The sequence below is a fragment of the Rhincodon typus genome, chromosome 15 (genome assembly GCF_021869965.1).
Source record: "Rhincodon typus isolate 14 chromosome 15, sRhiTyp1.1, whole genome shotgun sequence".
NCBI lineage: Eukaryota > Metazoa > Chordata > Chondrichthyes > Orectolobiformes > Rhincodontidae > Rhincodon > Rhincodon typus.
Genome location: NC_063346.1, coordinates 25,548,133 through 25,572,758, shown reverse-complemented (window position 1 = coordinate 25,572,758; position 24,626 = coordinate 25,548,133). Strand labels below are relative to the sequence as shown.

At 40.0% G+C, this 24,626-nt stretch overlaps 1 protein-coding gene across 3 annotated transcripts in view; it reads right to left on the bottom strand.

Annotated features, from left to right (window-relative positions):
• The window catches only part of piezo1 (piezo-type mechanosensitive ion channel component 1), a 322,059-nt gene that overhangs the window by 79,720 nt on the left and 217,713 nt on the right, over positions 1-24,626 (bottom strand). For all 3 annotated transcript variants that reach the window (XM_048605766.1, XM_048605768.1, XM_048605767.1), the window contains exons 17-26: positions 19,479-19,511; positions 15,933-16,033; positions 12,522-12,682; positions 11,637-11,813; positions 10,947-11,072; positions 9,667-9,867; positions 8,773-8,977; positions 8,063-8,167; positions 2,589-2,745; positions 1,901-2,144 (exon numbers count right to left, since the gene is read on the bottom strand). In XM_048605766.1, the coding sequence (XP_048461723.1) occupies positions 1,901-2,144; positions 2,589-2,745; positions 8,063-8,167; positions 8,773-8,977; positions 9,667-9,867; positions 10,947-11,072; positions 11,637-11,813; positions 12,522-12,682; positions 15,933-16,033; positions 19,479-19,511 (1,510 nt within the window). The remainder of the gene's footprint in view (positions 1-1,900; positions 2,145-2,588; positions 2,746-8,062; positions 8,168-8,772; positions 8,978-9,666; positions 9,868-10,946; positions 11,073-11,636; positions 11,814-12,521; positions 12,683-15,932; positions 16,034-19,478; positions 19,512-24,626) is intronic.

Below are 24,626 nucleotides of genomic sequence, written 5' to 3'. Positions count from 1 at the left end.
CAGTCCAACTGTTTTGGAGACTGCTAAACTAACAGCACATTTGCTGCTATAGACCTTTTCACTCTGACAGAATCCTGCACACTGCCTTTTTTTGGATGGGTCTGACTTTCTGTGATACTGTAGTCCTGTTGCTATTCAGCAGCTGTTTTTTTTCCCTTCTTCCTTCCTTTTTCTAATGCACTAGACTATTCAACTCAGGGGTTTAAAAACTCAATAAAATTCACATAAACAAACAAATTTCCTAACATTTCCCACCAGTCACAGAAATAAAAAAACTAAAACCACATCTTCAAACTTCTTAACACACACAATATAGAAATACATATTGTTCTTCCACTTTAGAACTGTTTCAAACCAATAACAATAACAATATCATGAATCTTCAATGCCGTATTAAAATGTGGAAATCTGGAATATTGTGTGCAGTTTTGGTCTCCTTATCTGAGGAAGGATGATCTGTCTATGGAGGGGATGCAACAGAGGTTTACCAGATTGATTCTTGGAACAGAAGGACTGACGCATGAAGAACAAATCAGTTAGGATTATATTCACTGGAGTTTAGAAGAATGGATTGGGGTTTCAGAAGCCTATAAATCTCTAACAGTACTTGATAGGATAAATGCAGGAAGGATGTTCCTCATGACCGGGGAGGCCAAAAGCAAGGATAGGACATGGGGTAGGCCATTTAAGACTGAGATAAGGAGAAATTTCTTCACCCAGACAACGATGAGCCTGTGGAATTCTCCACCACAGAAAGTGGTTGAGGCCAAAACATTGATTTCAAGAAGGGCTGAGATAGATTTCTTAAGGATAAAGTGATCAAACGGTATGGTAGTTATGGGAGCAGGGTACCGAATAGGATGATCAGCCATGATCAGGTTGAGAAGGCTCAAAAGGACAGAGTGGCCTACTCCCGTTCTTATTTTCTATGCTTCTATGAAAACAGTGTCATCGATTTGAAAAGTGCTTGTAGATACCCTTCAAATGTACCTGCTGAGCCTTACAGCACAAAATGGAAATTTCATAATTGATAAACTTTGGTACAAAAACATATTCATAATGTGGACTTGACTTATACAATTCACATCAATTAAATATTGCCTTCTTATAGTGTATTTATTTTTCAGTGCAATTATTTTTTACTTAATCTTCCTTACTTTTTGAATTAAATTTAATTAAAAGCTAATTGCACTCCCTCCACTTTGATGCCACATAAGATGGTACATACTATCCAGGAGTGGTGCAATTCAGGAAAGCTTTTATTAAATCCTTAAAATAGGCACGTCAGTACTACATGAGTTTGCACCAATAATCTCTTACAATGTGTAGCCATCCTGATGCTTTGTTTCTACTCTTGCTGTTTGACAGCATTTTCAGAGGCCTTGGTACAGTTTACCCATAAATGTCTCATTAGCAATTAGCTCATGGGGCAGGAAGAAGGAAGTGAAAGGTTTTTTTCAGCCCTGCTATTAGTTTCCCATTTCAAAATGAACATAACATATTTTAAGAAGTCCAAATTTCTGGGGCAAAATGTCAGCAGTGATCAGTCTAAATCAATAAACCTACAAATGAAATTTTTAAAATACATTTAATGATGCATTTCTCTATAATAATAGCAATTTTTACATCAAGAATATGTAGGAAGCAAAGGTAAAGCTCTGTCATCTAGACAGCTGGTTTGTAATGCAGCATAATGCCAACAGCTTGGGTTCAATTCCTGCACTGTTTGAGATCACAAGGAAGGGTTGTCCTTCTCAACCTCTTTGCCCTCTCCTGAGGCACGTGACTCTCAGTTTAAATCGCCCCACCAGTCATCTCTCTCTCATTAGAGAGCAGCCTGATGGTCTGGTAAGACTATGAAGACTTCACCTTTATCTTTATTGATGATGGAAAGACTCACCGAGAGCATATTCTTTGCAATAATGACTGTGACATTGTACATAATTAGACAATCCCAAAAGTTCAGTCGACTGTTTGCTGGCTTCACTAAGAGTCTTCTGCCAAACAGAAGCAAATAGAATGAGGCGAGTAGGTAGCCAAGACCAAATACACTGATTCGAGCAGACCCAGTGGCAAAAATAACTGCTACTACCAGCCAGAAGAGGTATTGAAAAACTGCAACTTTTATCATGTCCAGGTAACATCTGCAGAACAGAAAGAATTCCATGTTAACTCGTCTCTCACATTATACAATTACTGCTCTGAGTACTAACAACAATAACAACTTTTATGGTATTAATTTACAACATTTTACTGAAGAAGGATTTAAACACTATCGCTACAAACTAGCCAGAGATCATTTTGTTCTCAAAGTCTATTCTTGATCACCATTTCACATCTTTTAAAATCAAACAATTATGTTGTGTTTAGTTCTTATTAAAGACGAAAAGTTGGAAATTTTCTGTATGCCATTTCAAGTAAGTGACTGTAAAAACACATCAAAAATATTTCCATTTAAAAATTTTCATCAGCATTACTTCACCATTGGAAAAAATGTCAGTGGTCAGATCAGTTTCTATAAAGTCTGACAATGAAACAGCAAAATTCAAAATCACCTTCAGGTGCAGAGCAGCCGTATCCAAACTTACCTACAGTATATATAGTTTGGTACTGGGTTCACGGTATTGCCTGCCAGGGGATCAGGATCATCTGTATTTTTTCCACCGATTGTACTAACCTCCTCCTTTCTTTCGTCCATAAATACCTGCCACTGGTGGGACACACACATCAGTAATAGAAAGTCATCTATAATAGAAAAGAACCAAGATAGGGACTCAATATTGTTGAACAAACAGAAATAAATAATGATTATTTGTGAGTTACATTAATTTAAAAAAATAACATTTTAATTCTATAAAAGCCTTGATTGTAGCATATTCTGCTGCACTTCAAGTACTTTAAGTAGGAAATCAATTCATGATGCTTTCTTCTGCCTTGCCATGGAAATTTTTGGACACTTGTTGATCAAACATTCTCAACCAAGTTTGAAATTAACAGGTTTAAGACACAGCCTAGAACTTGAACACAAGTGCATAAGTGCTGAAGCACAAATGCACTGCTGAGCAAATATTACACCATTTCAGATTTTTGCAAAAGATCCTTCGGCACTATTTCAATGCATGGAAAGTTATCTTGTACTTTAGTCAATGTACATTTTTCAACCAACAGCATTGAGAGTGAATAATTTCTTATTTATTTCATTATTATTTGCGCAATCTTGCTGTATGTAAAATGGCTGGTCATCTTTTGTGCTTCAATGCAAATCATGAGGTGCTTTAACCTTTATCTGAGACACATAAGTAAACACTATTCAAGTGCAAGTTTTATTTTCCTTTCAATCTATAAACTTTCTCCACCAATAGTTAACCTGGAACTGATCCGAGAGTGTGCCTATTTACAGCTGATACTTTATGTCATAATAAATGCTGAAGAAGTTATGGATGTAAATATGGGTTTATGAATATATAATCCAAATTGCATAAATGAGAATCCAGAAGTCATCTATATGCATATTAAGAGTAAACAAGGAGGTTGTCATGAAATAGGATGTGTTAGAAAATAGATAAAGAGGAGATCCTAGAAAAAGTGGCAGGGTTTAAAGTGGATATCACCTTGAATCTGGATGTGATAAGCTGCTGAGGGAAGTAAGGATAGAAATTGCTTCCAATTACCTTCAGATCTAGAGGCAGTACGAAGGGGCTTGTCATGCCAAGACAAACACATGCATGCCTTGCCCATCCTAAACCCAAAGAAACTAACAACAATATTGTTTGAAACATAAATAAAGTTGGTGTGGCAAAACTTGAGTAAGGAAAGATCAAAGTTCGAGAAAATAAAGAGAAATTATGAGATGAATGTCTTCGCCCATATTAACCAATAAGAACAGTTACATAACTAAACTTTGCCCAGTGTTCAAATATATCGTGTAGATTGAGAGTGGTCATTCTAGAAGGATATTTAGATTAGTGATGTCTATCAACTTTGTAACAAGCCTCTGCTTCCATTCTGAATGGCGTCATCTTGCAAGATCTTAACGCTCTGTAGTTTATTTTTTAGTGCGTGGCTATCTTCTGGGATACTGCAGCTGTTTCTACTCAATAGGACTCACAGACGTTTACAGCACACAAAGAGGTTGCTTGGCCTATTGTGTCCATGCCAGTCAGTAAAGATCTGATTCCACTGACCCCATTTTCCAAATTTTGGCCCAGAACTCCTGGAGGCTATGGCAACAGAAATTTAAGCAGTATCTAAATACTGCTTAAATGTTACCAGAGGTTCTAACTCAACTACCCTTTCAGGCAGTGAAATCCAAACTCTAAGCAACATCTGGGTGAGAAAGAACTCTTCAACTCTCCTCTTAGCATCTACATCCTACCTTAAAACCATGCACCAAAATGCTCCCTACTACAGATGCTTTCTACCTGCCTGGTCAAATTTCCAAACATTAGGTCCAGAACTGTGCCCTCCATGATTGGACTTTCTATACACTAACTAAAAATATGCTTCTGGATGCAATTTAAGATTTTCTCCTCCCTACCTTGTACATTAAAACTTTCTCAGTTAATATTTGGGTCATTAAAATCCCCCCACTGTTAATGCCTTATTATTCTTACACTGCTCTGAAATTTGATTACACATTTGAGCCTCTCTCTCTCCCTGTCTGTTTAGAAGACCAAACAACACACTCAACTGTGCTTGCCATTTTGTGTTTTGTGCTTCAATCCATCTGGCCTCATTTCACGATCCTTCCAAGATATCATCCCCTCTCACTGCTATAATTGATGCTTTGATCAACATTGCAACCCTCCCTCCTCTTCTAGCCCCTTCTCTATTTCATTTGATATCCTTTAAGCAGGAATGTTGAGCTGCCAATCCCGCCCATCCTCAGTCATAATTATGATATTGTACCCCTGCTTCCCTATCTGTGCCCTCAGTGTGTCTGTCTTATTCCTCAGGCTCCTTGCATTAAAATATACTCCTCATAGCGTTGCTAAATTCACTTCTTTCTTATCTAGCCTGTATTTCCTCTGCCTTACAGGCTCACTTACTTGTGTCTAACGTCAAACTACATCCGCTTCTCTTCCATCTGAGCTATTTGTCAGGATTCCATCCCCTGTCAATCTAGTTTAAAACCACTTCAAAAGTACGAACAAAGTTCTCTGTAATGATGTAAGTATTAATTTTCTGAAGAAGTGTCTAGGCCCGAAATGTCAGCTTTCCTGCTCCTCTGATGCTGCTTGGCCTGCTGTGTTCATCCAGCTCTACACCTTGTTATCTTGTTTTCTCTGTAAGGATGTTGGTCTCGTTTCTGTTCAGATATAACTTGTCCAGTTTGGACATTCCCTCTTCCTCCAGAAACATTTCCATTGTCCCAGTAATCTAAAGCCCTCCATCCTACACCATCTCTTCAGTCATGCATTCATTAGCTCTTTCAAGGACTCAGTTGGGGGATGGCTGCTTTGTGATGCAGGTATGGCATCAAATCCTGCATCGGCTGAAGTTCACATGAAGGAAACACTTTTCCAACTTCTCCCTTTGCCTGAGGCATGGTTACCCTCAAGTTAAACCACCTCCAGCACCAATCACGTCTCTCTAATGAGAGAGCAGACCAATGGTCTTGATAGACGATGGTGACTTTACCTTACCTTAGTCAGGTGCCCCTCCTGTTTGCTGTCTGCTGCCATGTGCCGTGACCTCCCGCAGGTTTGGCACACTCTATGCAGAATGAAAGAGAGGGTGCAAAGGGGATAATGAATCTCGAAGAGCTTCCATCAGAGTTCCAGTTACATCATGGGTCTGTGATTGAATATGACCCAAGGCCATTGCCATGTGGAGTTCATGATTTGGTGAGTCCATGATGGCATTTGGCTAGATCTGCCTGATACCCACCATTTTAATTGCTCACCCACTCATATCATGTAAAACTGGGGGAGAAAGCTCATGGGTTGAAACCTCACCCTTCCACTACGACACAATCTGCTGACTATCTACATACTGTGCTCTCTTTCAATTTGGTTTTTATTACTAATTGCAAAGTCTTAAGCTGAATACAGTCAGGCAGCAGTATTATGAACTGATGTTGGTGATAATACAAACATATCAGTAATGGATTCAAAAAGAGCTGAAAGTGTTTTCCACTTAAAAACTAAAACAGTGTAAGAGACTGACAGATTAAAATGTTTGCATTGTAAGTTAAACTATTGCCAAAGCTTTCATCAGTATTTAAGTGCATTATAATGTCTAAGACCAAAGACAGAGTAACATCATTGCACACATGAAGTCTTCTCTGAAATTTGAAACCTTAAAAACCAATCAAAATCCAGCCCATTTTTGGTTTACTACATACCTTTGGGCTGACATTTAGTTTCAAAACACAGAAAAGAAACCTTTGCAAAAGTTTCCTCATTTATGCTTTTAAGAACTGTAGGCTTGTTTTAGTTTCTGGAAGATGTTCACACAGTGAACACACGCTTCTGCAAGGGGCATCAGTTTCACAAATGTCTCATAGGTTCAACATTCTCACATCTGACAGTTCCCAGACCTTCCTCGTTATAAGCAGGTATAGTGCTTAGAGAGCCAGAATGCTGTGGGATTATAGACAACTATACAGTCATACTTGAAAGAGAAGGGAAAGAAAAATCTAACACGTTGGCAAATTAAACCTCCCCTGAGTCACTCTTGGAAGTTCTGACATTTAGCTCAATAAAAAATATTGGCAGAGGATTGGAAATCAATCACAACCAAAACAGAAATTGCTGGAGAAAATCAGCAGGTCTGGCAGCATCTGTGGGAAGAAAGCAGAGTTAACGTTACGAGTCCAGTGACCCTTCAGAGTTAACTCTGTTTTCTTCCCACAGATACTGCCAGACCTGCCAAGTTTCTAAGGCAATTTCTGTTTTTGATTCAGGTCTCCACGATCTGTGGTTCTTTGTTTTATATTAGCAGAAATGAATCATGGGCCTCCTCACTTTTCTAAGGTATGTGGGACAGAAAACAAGAAACAGAATACTGAACAGGGAAAAATAAATTCTAAACTGAGTTCCCCAGAACCAAAACACTTAAAGAAGTCTCATTAGCCGATTAAAAATTATTCACTGCACTCCTTAGTGATTCAGCTGAATTTATGATATAACTGTCAAATGTTTACATACACTCTCCAATATTTCAGCTTCCTAAACCATTTATGTGGGAGATCTGGGCTCTGTCAGATCTAAATATATTGTACAAGAGCCAAGGGAGTATTGAAAGGCTCCAAAATTTCTAACATTTAGTATTGAGAGGGGATCTAAAAGCTTCAGACATGGCATTGCAAATTGATCCTGAGAAAGTATTACAGTCTATCTCTATCTGAAACCAATTCTTACCGTTGGTGTAGAAGCTGACGGAAACTGCTGTGAACCAATGTTTATGCTTTCTGCCCAGCTTGAGATGTGGAATTTTGACTGAATAGGGAATACTCAGATTTAAGAGTTTTCGGGTTTCAATAGTATAAATGCAGAGAAATTGTTTCCATTAGCAGTGTACGTAAATGGAGATGCAGCTTCAAGGTCATTGGCAAAAATTATTTTACACAGCAAGTTACAGCAATCTTGAATGTGTGGAAATAACAGGGGGTGGAATGAAGTCCATCTCTCTTTCAAAGAGCTGGCACATTCGCATTAGACAAAATGGTGACCTCCTTTGCTGTATGAAGTATGAGTAGTCACTATGAAGTGACTACTGGAGGGTCTGATTTATTTACAAATTTAATAACTTGCAGAAACTCTAATAACCCAGCAGGATACTGATGGCATATATAACTTGAAAACAATTGGAAGATAGAATCAGCCTACAAGCACAGCGTGTCAGTTGGCATCTGTAAAGAGAACACACAATTTAATTTTTCCAGCTCTACACTTTCCTCAGAATGGTCCCTTCTGAGCATTGATCAGTGCTTCATTATGTTAATTAGCAAATGAATATAGAACTATATCTTATATTAAAACTTTTTTGTTAGCTTTGGGGACACGGCATTAATCGCCATGATTGGAATTTTAAGAATTAAACAGAGTTAGATACTTACAGATCAGGTGTTTGGAATTGGGTAGAGTTACAAAGTCGGGTAGATAAAACCACTTAATTAGGTTGGAGTGAATGGTGATGGGTGATGCCCATCTCCATGGGTAATCTGTGGAGGAACAAAGTAAAATTCTGTTTATTCCATTGAAAGTAATACAACCTTCATAAACAAGTCATGGACATGTAATGGAACACTCACTCAATGTCCTGATGTGATCTCAGCCCTCACTGTCAGAACTATTCTCAGGATATGTGGGTGGAGGAAAGGTGAGACTTTCCTTCAATGAAAAAGTTAGTCTATTGTATCAGTGGTGCCAAGATATTATCTTGAATCCTGAAATCAGGAGCATTACACAGGACCAACTCACAAAGGTGTATATTTGTGCATTTTAAAGTGACCAGTTAAGTTTTAAAAATATTCTGTCTATGCAAGCTTTGCAGGCTAAGAGTAGCAAAAACAGTTTTGCTGCACTCCACAAGGAGCTCTTGGCTCTTCCAAATCCTTTTCTTGGTTTTTTCTACCTGGGTCTTTACCCAAACGAGCAATAATCAGGCAATGCTGAGCATGTGTGTCAACCTTTCACTTAAACAGCATAAGCAACAACAATATGCAAGATCATTTTTCTCTCTAAACAAAAAAAGGCACAAAAATCTAAAATTAATTGCACGATCTCAACAGTTCAGTGTGCCTTACAGAGAAGAAATGCTGAATACCTAGACACAGAGCTGGTGGAATTCCCACACACAGCAGATACTGGTACAACAGGAAGAGAGACTGGAATAGGCAGTACTTAGGCCAAATTTTAGCAATTACTTGTCTTTTACGTCTGGTCACAATAACAACCAACCAGCAGCTGTGAATTATCACAAGAAAGTTCATCCGTTGCCCAATAACATTGACTGTCATTAGAAGGCAAACCTACAAAAAAAATGAGACATAGGAAAAGAACAGTTTAGAGCAGAAGAAAAATCACAGTACATTTGTTTTCTCCAATGGAAAACTAATCTGGGGCAGATATATCCAGGAAAGGGAATAGGGATTTCAGCAATTCTCCCTCACCCTATCTGCAACCGAATATTAGTAGATTTTCATGTATCCAATCTTGGTAATGTTCATGTGACTATTAGGCCACTGATATTAACAATAATATCATCTTTAGTACAATTAAACCAAGGCTTTGGCTTTGTGATTTCCTTTTTGTTTCATGTTGTGGTGTATGCAAAGCTGAGTATACATTCATTGAAAGTGATAGTCTAACTTTAATATAAAACATTGAATTACTAAATACAACAGGAACACTTATAAGGAGAAAAATTAGAAGATTAATGTTACAAAGTCTTCCCTTAAACAAAAAGCTAAGCTTGTAACTGTAATGTAGGAACAGAAGTAGGCTATTCAGCCCTTCAAGCCTGCCCCACCATTCATGACTTTCTCCACAACCCTGTATGTGGCACGTATGTGATCAACCTAACTGTATTTATTGAAACAAATCATGTTACATATGCAGCTATTTCATTAGCTTGAACCAAAGTGAATACATGCATTTATCTGTCTACCATAGGTAAAGAGCACACTTTTTACTTAAGACACTGTCAAATTTCACCTACCTCTAATCCAAACTTGTAAAAGAAATAGTTGGCAAAATACTTTGCACAGTTGATGACACTTTCATCCAGGTTCTGCCGAGTGATTTCTTGAAAGATGGCACGAGTGCTAGGTGGAGCCAGTTGGTTGCACTTGCGGAAATGCTCTTGGTGTCGATACACAGTTACCTCAAATACCAGTAACATGAGTAGGAGAAGATGATCCTGAATTGATGCACAAAGGAAACGTACAAGTTACTTTAAGGACTCTGTGTTGCTAGGTGGTAAGGAAAACAAAATCATTAAAATATTCAATGCTGAACAACTATTTCATCTTCTCAGTTTCGGCATTTATCTTACATTGCAAATTGGCTGGTCATATCTGCTCTATGGAGATTGCCAATGATATTGGTACATCCAGTTCGGTGAACGTATGGCTGTTTCATCAAATATCTACCCTCTGTAAGGCTGTCCACCAACAACTGGGCAGTGTTCAGCTCCATTTGAAAGTCCTCGGGTAATGATATAGACTATGCCTGCATGCAGTAAGCTTGGCTTGTGCTGATAGTTGACAAGCAACATTCACTTAGGTGCCAGTCAATGAACATTTACAACAGAGAACTGAAACATTTCTCGTTGGTATTCAGTTATATTGTCATTGAGGAACCTCCTGCCATGGATGTCACTGCAGGAACACTGACAAACAATGATACCATCGAGTAAAGCAGTCTGTCCAACTAGCATTTCATCCTCTAACCGAAATGTCACCTCATTTCATCTCCATTGTACTTCCCACCAAGTGTGCATTGCCTAATGGATGCAACACAGCAACAGGCTAAGGCTTTCCAACAGCAAACCCAGCACCTCCTCCATTGAGGAGGGCAAGAGTTGCAGTTGTTTGGGAATGCCACTACTTGAAGAGTTGGTCCCATCACCTCAAATCACACACCATCATGATTTATATATATTTTGCTGTTCCTTCATGATGCTAAGTCAAAATCCTGGAGCATCTGTATTGTGGAATCACCTTGACTTAACAGGTGTTAACAGCTTAAGGCCTCCCATCACCTTCTGAAGGAAGGAAAATAAATGCATATACGTACAGGCCTTGGTAGCAATGCCCACATGCTGAGAATCAATTTAAGAACTTGGAAGAAAAAATCCAGCAGGCTTTGTAATTTGTAGCCAATGTACTAACATTATCCTGTACATATCATTCGTGTGTAAAGTGAAAACCCAGGATCAATATAAAATAAACTGTACTGCTATTCAACCCAAACCAGTTCAAATATTTGATCACTAACTTGAATGTATGCGAGAATAAGGGATTCTTTTCTGAATCCAAACCAGTTGGCTGGGTCTATGGGCTCTCTGTACAATGTAGAATGTGGGATCTCGTCTGGTTTAAGATTTGTCTCATTTGGAGAGTGCTGCAGAGAAAATATACAATATGTCAGTTTGCAAGGCCCCTATATATAAAAATAACACATTCTGAAAAGCAATGATTTGTATATATATGTATGTATATATAAAACAATTTTCATATAACAAAACATCTCAAAAACCTTCAGGAGATGCAAGCAAGGAGAATTAACGCAAGTGTTAAAAGCATGGATGAACAGATAGATTTTGAAGAGGCCTTTGGAAGTGTGAAGAAATGCAGCAAGATCAGTGTCAAATAAATCCATTCAGATAGCACCTAACCCTGTAAATGGAAGATGCAGAATTTTGAAGCCTTTACGTAATGACAAGCAAAATTCTGCTTGATCTTCGAGGCACCACAAATACAGTTTCAGCCAGCCTCATTCAAATTAATCATTAGCTCACTCTCAGTCCAGTATTAATGCAGCAGTAGGCTATCACATCAATTTCTGTACTTTCTGCACACTTTTAACATGCAAATTACAGCCTGGGTATTGCTACACCTTCTTTGTGATTCAGATGAGGGTTTCCATCAATGCAGATCAAAAAGTGTGAGAGAAAATACTTCCTACCGTTGTGCAGTTGCTGGAATACTCTGTTGGATTTACAATCTTCAGTTGATACAGCATTTTACAGACAATGATGATGCAAGCCCATAAAGTAGAAATGCAGGAAGCCATTGGACGGAACTTGGTATACGGCATAGCAAAAGCCCAAAGAACAACAAAGAGAAAATTCATGACCGATGGCTGGAAAAAAAATTGGGAACAATTAAGAAAATATGGATAATTTTCTGAGATTTTGGGACAATATAGAGTCCTAGATATGTACAGCATCGAAACAGACCCTTTGGTCTGACTTGTCCATGCTGACCAGATATCTTAAATAAATCTAGTCCCATTTGCCATTTGGCTCATATCTTTCTAAACCCTTTCAATGCATGCCCCCATCCATCTGCCTTTTAAAGGTTGTAATTGTCCAAGCCTCCACCACTTCATCTGATAGCTCATTCCATACACATCCCACGCTCTGTGCGAAAAAGTTTCCCCTTGGGTCCCTTTTATATCTTTCCCCTCTCATCTTGAACCAATGCCCTCTAGTTTTAGATTCCCCCACCCCGGGGAAACAATCTTGTCCATTTGCCTGATCTATGCCCTTCACATACTCACTAAAGTCATAAAAATGTTATTCAATTTCACAACACAAGATATTTCAAAATTCCTCATTTAGAATAGAGCTAAAAGTTTAATGCGGGATTGTTATGTTTATTGGCAGTTCTGCTTCATTGAAAATACTTTCAAGCACCTGATCAAGCTCAGTATTTTGCTTTCACTTTATAGAAAATTATAAAAGACTCAAAAAATTGGATTTACCTGCAAGAACGAAGCATGAGAAAATATCTTACAACAAAACTTAAATTGTAACCATACAATAATCTTTACTTTAGGGGTTCATACCTCTTTTACTGCCACCCACACACTGAATAGAGCCACTAGTTTCATTATGTGCAACTCAAGAAGTCTCCAAATAATGACTTGGATGCAATTGAGAATCTTGGAGAATTTTAAGAACAGCACTAGAAGGCGGTCGATCACTAAGCCCCATTTACTGTAAACCACTGCAATCAGAAAAAAGACATTAGTATGTGGCTGGTAGGCTTTGTCATTTCAAATCATGTAAATAAGATAGAAGCAATCTGAACAGATTCATCATGTAATTTCAGAATTTAAAATAAATATTTCTGAAGTTAAAAACCTTTTATTAAAGCTTTTAGTAATCAGGAAAATTTGCAAGAATACCATTGTAAAGGGAAAACAAGCTTATGATGTGTGAGACAAGAGTACTGACTGGATAATGAGTCAACCCCAAGTGTTACAACAATAATAGTTTGCATTTATATAGTGGATTTTAATGTGGCAAAATATCCAAATGTGTTTCTCAGGATTGTTATCAAACTAAGTTTGACAGTAACCCATCTATGGAAATATTAGGGGCGATGGCAAAAAGCTTGATTGGTGGTAGGTGCTCAGAAATGTCATAAAGCAAGAGGGAAAAGAAGTGAAAGTTTAGGGGCCGAATTGCAGAATCTAATGCCTTAGCAGCTGAAGGTACACCTATCAATGGTAGATCAATTAAAATCATAAACGTGCAAGAGATCAGACTTAGAAGAACGCAAACATCTGAGAGTTGTACAAAGAAAAGGTTACAGAGATAGCAATGAGGGGACAGAGGCTTAAAAATAAAGCAATGGCATTTTAAAAATGAGACAGCAACCAGCACTGAGATGATGAGTGAACATCATTTGGTCCAAATTAGGCCACAGGCATCTCAGATTTGAATGACAATATGTAGAAGGTCGATCAGAGAAGTACTGGGATAGAAAAGTCTAGAGGTGATAAAGCACAGATGAGGGTTTCAAAGAGCTTATGACACAGACTAAAAATGATTGCTTCCTAGAGTTTATTTTACTTGAAAAAGTAGGGGTGGGTACAAATGATTGTGATCCAAAATGTCAGTCAAATGACTCATCTCAGTATTACATTTTGCAGTGCACTCAGCCTTAATCCTGCCAAAACTGATGGGTCAGTATATGATCAGTATGCCTTCTGTATATTGGGGTGCATTTGGAGAGTCTGCCTGCTGGACTGACTAAGTAGTCAGTCAGAAAATGGTATGTCAGATCGCCAACACATCCAGTCCTTATGAGAGAAAGCTTAAGCTGCCCCATACAAGAGAAGACACAAAAAGCCTATCTCTCATTTATTGGAAGGCAAATTCTTTACTATCTGGACCACAAATCCAGTCTTGTTTCCTGTGCAACTTTGAGTTTTGAGTCCCTATTCCCCTTACATTAAGAGTCATGTAATAGGAAGTTGACAGGCTGTTCTGCTACAGAATCCAGGGCAACCAGCTCCCTGTTTAGTTTCTGACTGCTCTAGCTGGCTTCTACCAAAGTCTTGTCTTGAGAGTTTCACTTCTTTGCCAAAAAGCTTGTACCGGTTTAATTTCAGTGTTTTGACCAGTTCCTTCTGAGCAAGGCTGGTTTTTAACTCTTTATTATAACAGGCTTCCTTCTGCACCATAATAATTGTGATTCAAAGACAAAATATTTACTACATATTTTGGACCAGACCAATAAACAGTAAAACAACAAAATTTGGCAATTATGCAGTAAATAGAATAATTTCATGACCAATCGGACTTGAACTAATTTTAAAGTAAATGGCACTTTTCCTCTAATCTGGGGAACATTTTTTTCATTTGTTTTAACTTATGGAAACAAAAATCAACATCTGTAGTCCCAAGAGCCTTTTTTGATGAAGTTTATGGTTTAGACTGAAAGTCCACTATTAATGTGTCACATTCTGGCAACAAAGCAGAGCAAGATTGAAATTGTATGTAAACTAACTGATTGTTGGTGTGATAGGATAATTTCTTTTGAGATGAGGTGACCTTTCTATAAAATTTAGAAATAGTTACAATTTTTGAGTGACATTCATGAGAAACTGTTTGGATTTACAAGAATAGTTAACAAGCAAGGATCAAGGTTAAACTGTACTATTTATACATAGAGCTCATAGCAATTTTGGGGTTTAACGGACTACGAGCCCCAAAGCAAGTGAGACAAAATATCAATTTTACTGAACAAAGGAAATAAATAGAGCAACATTAATCATTTCCTCATAGCCATTTTATTTCAGAAGTTTTTATTCTGTTTCTTCCCAAGAGAATCAAACCTACATTGAACGTCAAAAAGCAAAAACAAAATTACAGACTGATTACGAATGGGTTCCATTCAGGAGTTTGTTCGCAAGTTGGTTTGTACATACGTCAGAACACTGGATAATGCAAAGCAGCTGCTCGTAAATATAGGAACTGTTCATATGTCAGGTCTTTAAAATTCCCACCATGTATGGGATCATGTTCGTATGTACAAGCATTTGTAAGTTGGAAATTTGTAAATCAGGGATCCCCTGTAGTTATGAAGTCTGTAAAACATCTTCAAGTTTGCTAAGCCTCAACTTACTGACACATCCCTGCAAATAATAAGAGTTATCAAATTTTACTGTACATAAGTTTATTGATGAAAATATCTATATGTTATATGCACGGTGGGATATGTTGTCAAGAAGTCTGAAAGAAGAGAAGAAATGAGAAATGAGAAATTGTGTGATCCATGAAAAAGATAGAGCTGCACGCATTATTGTGTGATGCTTTAACTAATGAAATGCTAAGTATCATTCTTTGCTGTCCATTAACCTCATTAGCTTGCATTCTAAATTAGTGATTGCCTTTTTTTACTAATAAGGGTGATCCTTGACAAGAATGCTCTTATTGTGGGGTTTAGGATAGAGTCTAAATCTCTACCTGCTTCTTTGATGAATTCTGAGGTTTGTATTGTTTCCTATTGGTAACTGACTCAGCTGATACAGAAAGTTATGGATTTTACACCTGCTGTGAGCATGTGTTCAAGATGCAATTTGGCAATTTAGATTTTTGTTGGAGTGTTGTCTTGCACTTCATATGAGGTCAGTTTAACTTGCTATTAGCTTCATTGTTGTTTGTGAGACAATGCTTTTCCAAACACGTGGCTTACCAGTGAGCGAACTAACAATGTGGATTTCTCTGCCTGCCATCCAACAACATTCACCATTTAAAGAACACAAGACATTTTTTGAGTGGTACAGTAAGGCAACAACAGATTTGTTGTCCTCAGAATTCAAATGTTCTTCAGTAAATGACTCTCAAATATTTTATCTTCAATTACTTATTTGCTCATGGAATCACAGAGGATTGAATAAGATTACCAAGTTTGAGAAGAGATTCAAAAGTGGACAAACTGTTCACATGCAAATACAAAGACATACTTTCTCCTTCAGATCTGCTGTCCTCTGGTGCAGGTTGATCATTTTCCTCATACTCTGGGTTTTCAGCTGCCCCATTCTGAAGGGATGCAGTAACAGGTCTTCTGTTGTTGCAAAAGCACAGCAAGAATGCAAGTCACATAGAAACAAAATACAACTGATTGAACTTAACCTGACTGAACAATAATTCTTTACATCCACCAGAAAACTTTTTAGACAGGGAAATCAACCTTTTAGGTTATCTACCTGGACTTCAAAAAGGCCTTGGATAAGGTGCCACACAGGAGGCTGCTGAGTAAGATAAGGGCCCACGGTGTTAGAGGCAAGGTGTTAGCATGGATAGAAGATTGGTTGTCTGGCAGAAAGCAGAGAGTGGGGATAACGGGGTCTTTTTCAAACTGGCAGTCGGTGACAAGTGATGTTCCGGAAGGGTCAGTGTTGGGACCACAACTTTTCACTTTGTACATTAATGATCTAGATGAAGGAACTGTGGGCATTCTGGCTAAGTTTGCAGGCAATACAAAGATAGGTGGAAGGACAGGTAGTTTGAGGAGGTCGTGACACTGCAGAAGGATTTGGACAGGTTAGCAGAGTGGGTAAAGAAGTGGCAGATGGAGTACAACGTGGGAAAGTGTGAGGTCATGCACTTTGGTAAGAAGAATAAAAGCATGGACTACTTTCTAAATGGGGAGAAAATTCTGAAGTGCAGAGAGACTTGGGAGTTCTAGTCCAGGATTCTCTCAAGGTAAACTTGCAGGTTGAGTCAGTAGTCAGGAAGGCAAATGCAATGTTGGCATTTATTTTGAGAGGACTTGCATATGAAAGCAGGAAGGTACTGCTGAGGCTCTAAAAGGCTCTGGTCAGACCACATTTGGAGTATTGTGTGCAGTTTTGGGCCCCATATCTCAGGAAGGATGTACTGGCCCTGGAGCGGGTTCAGAGGAGGTTCACAAGAATGGTCCCAGGAATGGAAAGCTTAACATATATGAGGAACATTTGAGGACCCTGGGGCGGTACTTATTGGAGTTTAGAAGGATGAGGGGGGGGATCTAATTGAAGCTTTCAGAATACTGAATGGCCTGAACAGAGTGGATGTTGGGAAGATGCTTCCACTGGTAGGAAAGTCTAGGAGCCGAGCGCACAGCCTTAGAGTAAAGGGAAGACCTTTCAGAACGGAGATAAGGAGAAACTTCTTCAGCCAGAGAGTGGTGAGTCTATGGAATTCACTGCCACAGAAGGCTGTGGAGGCCAGGTCATTGAGTACATTTAAGACTGAGATAGATAGGTTCTTGATTATCAAGGAGATCAAGGGTTACGGGGAGAAAGCAGAAGGATGGAGTTGAGGAACGTATCAGCCATGATTGAATGGCGGAGCAGACTCGGTGGGCTGAATGGCCTAATTTCTGCTCCTTTGTCTTATGGTCTTATTTTACATGCTCCCTTTCTTCAATTATTCAACGTATGGGAATGGTTGACCTTAAATGCTACCAGTTGAAAGCAACTCAGTTCTCAGTATTTCTATTATTTACATCATGCAATTATTCTGCTTCATTTTACTGTGTGCATCGATATTACTGCAATATGTATCAAACAGATACAACTAACATTAAGAGGAAAGAAGCACTATACGTCTAACCGCATAGGTTCGGCAAAATCTGCTTTTTAAAAAATTGTTGAATCAAGTGCCTTGGTTAATTTTAATATCACTTCAGAGATGGTGTCATCACTTTGTTAAACCACATTTTACTGAATATCAAACATTATTCCATTTTATGTGAATGTTCCACTGAGCCTTACTACCATTTTATTCTATTTCTGAGGAAGAAGCAGGTCATCATTTATCTGGGCTCAGAGAGAAGAAAGTCTAAGCTTCCCTACCGGCTCTTTAGGTTCACACAATGAGAAGTTACATCGTACACACAAGGAGAGTACTGAATTTGCCCCATATCTGCAACAACTGATCTCAAGCTGCTCAGTGGAATTTGACCAGTGCTCTGAATTGTGCAGAGGAAAAGTCAGGTGGAACTATTACATATAAACCGTATGTACAGTTCTGCTGGAAATATTGAACTGTCGAGGTTGGGTGCGGACAGGAGAGGGCTAGGCAGTGCTCACCACAGTTGAATAGCCAGATATTATCAGGGATCATGCATAAATATTTAAGGAATACCAGTGCCCCAGAAAACTGCTCCATAGTAAAGTCATCAGGAATGAAGGGAAATTTGGCACTAAGAAAATGAAAAGAATTCTGGTGCACCAGAAACTGTTTATTCCTCCAAGATTTTCTTTCTAACTTTCTGTCTCAGACATCTTCAAAGGAGTCTCCCTCATGGGGACCGGAGGCTTCTCAGTATTTCACGCCGAGGATGCTATTCTTTACATGTATACCTAGATAATGAATGTTATTGGTTGACTCAGCACAAAGGAGAGCTGCTCATTTCCTATCATGTGCAATGACAGTCAATGTGTTAATGCTAACCTTTGTGTTACTGGAATTGCTCAATACTCTAATAAAACTAGCCCTTTTACAATAATGTAAAAGATTGTACCCTGTCTTAGGGAAGGACCTATTCAAATGAATAAAATCCATTCTCTACATTTATAAGAGCATTGACTGATAAGGTTAATAGCACATATCCTTTGTGGCTTGTTACTGTTACTTTACCTGGTTACTACAGATAACAAGGAACAGTATGCACCTGAACTGATAACACTTTGATAATATACAACCACAGAACACATCCTGTGAAGGCATTCAATGAAATTATTTTATTAGTGATAAATATATCAAGGTTATACTGCATGCCAGTACTACTGCAGCTATTTTAGAAAGGATCGACATCCGCAAATATAAAAGATAGAACTCAATTAGGCCATTCAGTCCTTCAAGCCTGCTCCTCCATTTGATCATGGTTGACCAGACGCAGCTGAAATGACTTCACAAGGTTCCAGATGTTCTGCTTCTAATAAAAGCAAAAGATAGCAGATGCTGGAAATCTGAAACACGCAGCAGAAAATGCTAGAGAAACTCAGCAGGTCTGGCAGCATCTGTGGATAGAGGAACAACGTAACATTCTATTTCTAAGGCTTTCTTGAATTGGCTGCTGAGAGGTAGGATTCTTTGGAAGAATTTATAACGCAGAAATAAGATATTCATGTTAAAGTTGTGTTTCTATCCAGACAGCCAACTCTGAAAGTCAATGCATCAACTATTACATTTACTAACTGGAAAGTGGGGTTTGTGACAGTGGTGCAGCTAGGGTTGGACTGAGATACAGATTTGGCCTTTTCTGCAAGTCACATTGCAAAGTCAATGTCATTGCAAGCTGAGGCTTAGGAGAGGGGGCAGGGGAAGAATCAAGTTTCGATTATCAACTCTCAGCATTTGTTTAACCCATGAATGTTGAAAAAACAGTGGGAGAAAAAGCAGACACGTTCCCACAGTGCTGATATACAAGGGCAGAGAAATAATATTTGTTAAAGTTAAAACACAGCAATGAAAGAAAGAACATGCCAAAATTGATATGTAAATAAGGTAATTACACTTACTCCTGAGAGGGCTCTGCTAAACTTTCTTTCAGCCTGTTAATAGAAAGTAAGCAAACATTAAATTAAAATCAAAATACTTACATTAATATCATTAAACAATGGAATTTGATGAATGATCCAAGCTTCAATTATATATGAACAGAAGGACTTAAGTTTGAATGGAACTGAGCTTTCCAAATGATCTGGATTGACACAAGTAATGCCCTTGTTACACAAAAACCTAGGTACAGGAAACTAGGTCATTCAGCTCTGTCATTCAATATGATGATGGCTGATCCTCTATCTCAACACCATATTTCCATTTTCTCCCCAGTCCCTTCATGACTTTAAAATCTAAAAATTTATCTGTCTCTTTCTTGATTATATTCAGTGACTTGGCCTCCACAGCGATCTGTGATGAAGAATTCCACAGGCTGGTCACCCTCTGCGTGAAGAAACCGTTTCTCATCTCAGTCCTATCCTGAGTCTGTGACCTATCGCCCTTGGCTTTTCAACAAGGGGAAACATTCTCCTTGCATTTAGTCTCTCCAGCCCTGTTTGAAATGTATAAAAGTCTATCAGATCCTCCCTCATCCTTCTAAACTCTTACACTCAAGTTCCAAACTCTACCTTTTTAAAAATCTTCGCCAAACATCCAGAAAACTGATGTGCAGAGTGTAACCTGACTACACATATGGCTAACCTACTTATGAAAATGCCAACCATTTCCTTGATGGTGCAATCATGTGAAAGAACTTCAAGCCAATCTTTCCAGTAGGAACCATGCAGGAGGACAATTATAAGCCACAGAAATAACTGCACAGAGGCCATTATCCCTCACCAAGTTACCCTTTGTTTATTTGTGCACAGTACACTGTGTTGTCAACCAGTTCGGAGTCAGTCCCCTGGACTGATGAGATTCTAAATCCCCTGTTAATATTGGTCAGCCAGGGCTCTCTGACTGGCCCAGGTTAACAACCCCAATCAAGGATCTCATAGTCAACTACGTCCATCTAGCTCCAATCACCTAATCCTTCCCACTCCAAGTCTGGGGAGGCCTGGTCTTTCTCTTGTAGCTTTTCCTGCAATGTTTTTCCCCAGGTCCAGTTCCTCTGATTCGGAGTCTGACATGAACAGCGTGTACCGGATTGTAGCCCGTCTCTTGCATCTGGAGCATCTCGGGAGAATTTCCTCCTCTTCCGGTGGTAATGGTATCACGGCTGCATCCATCTCAAACTCCAAAGTTTCCTCGACACTGGATGGAGGGAGAGAACCTATGGTTTCTGACAGGTCTTCTGGCTGTTCTGAAGGGCCAGGTATATGTTTTGCTCCTGCCCCATTTGTGAATTAACAGCTTTCAGGTGATCCACATGTTTGTTCAGGACCACCTCACCTACCTGTGCTTTGTAAGTCCCGGGACTTGATCTCACATCAACCTCGCCTTGTACCCATCTGCACGGTTCCAGCACCAAACGTCATCCCCTGAATTGTCTCTCACTCAGAGGGAGCGTGGCCAGCATTGGCATTCCTGCTGCCATCCACCCCCTACCCCGGTCTGGAAATATCAGGTTTAACCTGGTGTGGAGTTTTGTCCCCATCAACAACTCTGCTGGAGCTACCCCTGTAGTTTTGTGAGGGGGTGGTCTGATAGTCAAACAGGAACTGGGATGGTTTGGTATCAAGTGAACCTGCCTTCAACATCCGGACTGCTCTGTCCACCACATCATTGGATGATGGTTGGCATGGAGCTGTCCTTATGTGCTGAATGCTATTCGACTTCAGGAAATACTTAAATTCCCCGCTGGTAAATGACGTCCCATTGTCCATGACTAATATTCCTGGGAGTCTGTATATTGCGAATGATGCTCGCAGCTTCTCAATTGTCATCCGAGTTTGCTGAACAAATTTTATACACGTCCAATCACTTTGAATGGGCGTCCACAATGACCAGGAACATTGAGCCTATGAAAGGACCGGCATAGTCAACATGCAACCAAGTCCAGGGTTTACCCAACCATTCCCACAAACGTGGGGCTGCCGCTGGTGACAATTTTTGTCCTGGGCACTTGGGCACTGCCCCACTAATGCAGCTATGTTGGCATCCAACCCTGGCCACAGACATAGCTTCTTGCTAGCACCTTCATCTTGGAAACCCCTGGAGTTCAGCCAGTATCTGGTGGTGACCTTTACTTGGGACAATCACTCTTACTCCCCTCAATAATATGCCGTCCTCTACGGTGATCTGGTCTCACCGAGTCCAGAAAGGTTTCAATCCTGTTTGTGATGGTCCTTCTGTTCCCCTCATTACCACTGGCTGTTTCAGTTTCACTAGGACAGGATATTTTTGTGCCCACAGTGACCAGAGAGGCATCCAGAAAGTTTAAAACCAGAATGGACTCTTCCAGGGGAAGACACCACCAGTGGAGTATCTGCCAGTAGAAGGTGGTTCAAGGTGTCCACATTAGTCACTTGGCTTCCTGGAGGGTGTTCTAACTTGTACATGTTGAGAATAAGGGCCCAATGCTGAATCCTACCAGAAGCTATGGGTGGCACTGCCTTGTCTTCCTTCAGTAGCCCAAGCAGGGGTTTGTGACCTGTTACTATGACAAATTCCTGTCCATAAAGGTAGTGGTGGAACTTCCTCGCACCAAAGATGACCGCCAAACCCTCCTTCTCTATCAGGGCATATTTGCATTCAGCATCAGCCAAAGTCCAGGAAGGATACGCTAACGGGTGTTCCTCTCCGTTGGGCCACCAGTGAGCCAACACTACTCTGATATCATGCAGCGAGGTATCACATGTCAGCACTACTTCTTGCTTCGGATCGTCGTGTGCCAACACCTGAGATGACAATAGCAGCTTTATTAGTTCCCTATAGGCTGCTTCTTGGCTTTGCGACTATTTTTTAATAGCATGTGTAAGGGTGCCAAGATGGAGGTCAGGTTAAATATGAATTTTCTCCAAGTTTTCACCAACCCAGGGAACGACCTAAGCTCCAGTACAGATGTGGGAGCCAGGGCTCCTTTGATCAACCTCACTGTATCTTCCAATTGGTGTAACCCGGTTTTGTTGACTCTGTAACTTAAGTAGGTCACTTGGGGGGTCTGGATCACACATTTTTCCCATTTAAGGCATACGCCTGCCTGGGAGAAATGTATAAGCAACTATGTCCAAGTTCTCCATGTGCTCTTTATTGGCCTTCCCTGTTATTAGCACGTCATCCAGAAAAATGGCAACCGGGGATAGCCCTAGTAAAATGTTCTCCATTGTCCACTGGCAAAGGGCACAGGCTGATGACACCCCAAATGACAGTCTTGTATATTGCTATAAAACCTTATGAGTATTAATTGTAGCATATTTCTGGGACCCCTCACCCAGTCGCAATTGCAGATAGGCACGGCTCATGTCCAGCTTTGTAAAGGACATCCGCCCCCGCCACCAACTTTGTGTACAAGTCCTCAATGCGAGCGATTGGGTATTTATCCAGCTTGAGAAGTGGTTTACTATTTGCTTAAAATCCCCTCAAAGCTGAACTGAGGTGTCTGTTTCACAATCAGTACAACCGGTGCTGCACATTCTGCAAACTGCACTGGTTTGATGATTTCTTCGCTCTTCATCATCCTTTTGATTTCTGTCTCTACTTTTGCCCGCAAGGCAAATGGCACTGGGCAGGCTTTGCAAAATTGTGGAATTGCTTCCTGATCAACATGTGAAGTGACTTTAGCCCTTTGATAGTCCCAAGCCCTTCTTGAAAAGCTCCTGGATATTCCACTAGGACTGCACTGAGGCAGCAATTTTCCAATTGAAAAATGTTGAGCCAATCAAGGTAAATCTTTCTCAAACAATTCTGCCCCAATAGGCTTGGGCCTGAGCCTCCTATTACCATCAGTGGTAACTGCACCAATTGCTTCTCTTAGGAGACCGGAACCGAAGTCATACCCTTAATTTGCAATGATTCCCCAGTGTATGTTCTCAGTCTGGCTGAGGTCTTGCACAAATGAAAGGGTTGGAGCCCCGAGTGAATCTTGTTGAAGACAGATTCTGCAACAACAGATACAGCTGCACCTCCATGGCAACTGGGTGACCATTTAACCGAATATTAATTTTAATTGGCTCCAGTTTGGACATCACTGAGGAATTTAATTGTTCTAACCCATGTGTAGGGAAACTGTCCAGGGTGTGCACTCTCCTGGGTACCGGCCTATGAGTTTTCTTACTCAGACCAGGCCTTGTAGGACCCCCTTTCCTGTCTCGAGTCCACATACTGGCAGCAACTACAATGGCTCGCCGTCTCAGATCCTGATGAACTGTTTAGCCACTTGGCCGAGGTTGCGGGGTTCTGCTGTGGGTTGGCCTAGGGTCCCTCTGCTTAGGATATGCCCTGTGTGAGGCTCTGCAATTGCCTACACTCAAACAGTGTTCCCCAAGTTCAGTTGGACAGGTGAGGGTGTCCACTTCCATTGGGATGTCCTGTAGTTCCCATGCTCCACTTGCCACATTTTCTAATGACAAGGCCAGCTGCAGTGCCTGTTTGAAGTCCAGTTAGGCTTCAGCAAGTGGGTAATTCTGCATGGTTACATCACTAATCCCACATTACACTGAACAGTTTCTCAGCATCTCTTTCAGGGTTAACCAAAATCACATGTGTCTGCCAGACATTGTAGCCTCATCAAAAATCCCGATATAGATATCCCCGTTTCTCTAGTGGGTGAATAAAATTGATAGCATCTCAGAATTAGAGGTGGTTTGGAGTTGAAATATGCCTTAACCAACTCCGTCGACTCTTGGAAGGTTTTGGTGTTTGGTGCCTCTGAGAAAGTTAAGCCCCTTATAACTAAAAATGCTGCAGGTCCGCAAACAGTCAGAAGAATTACTTATTGCTTTTCATCTGCCCCAATATCATTTTCTTGGAAAAAATATCACATTCTTTCCACAAAGTATGCCCATTCTTCAATCAAATGAGGATCAAATGAGTCAAGCTTCCCAAATAAAGACATGATGTCAGAAATGCTTACCCCAACTCCAACATGATTGATGGTAGCGAATGTTCTTCAGTACATACTGCTTTCTGCCGTTACAACTGAAATAACTGCATAGAGGCTGGTATCCCGTCACCAAGTCACCCTTTATTTACTTGTGCACAGTAAACTGGCTTGGAGTCATTCCCCT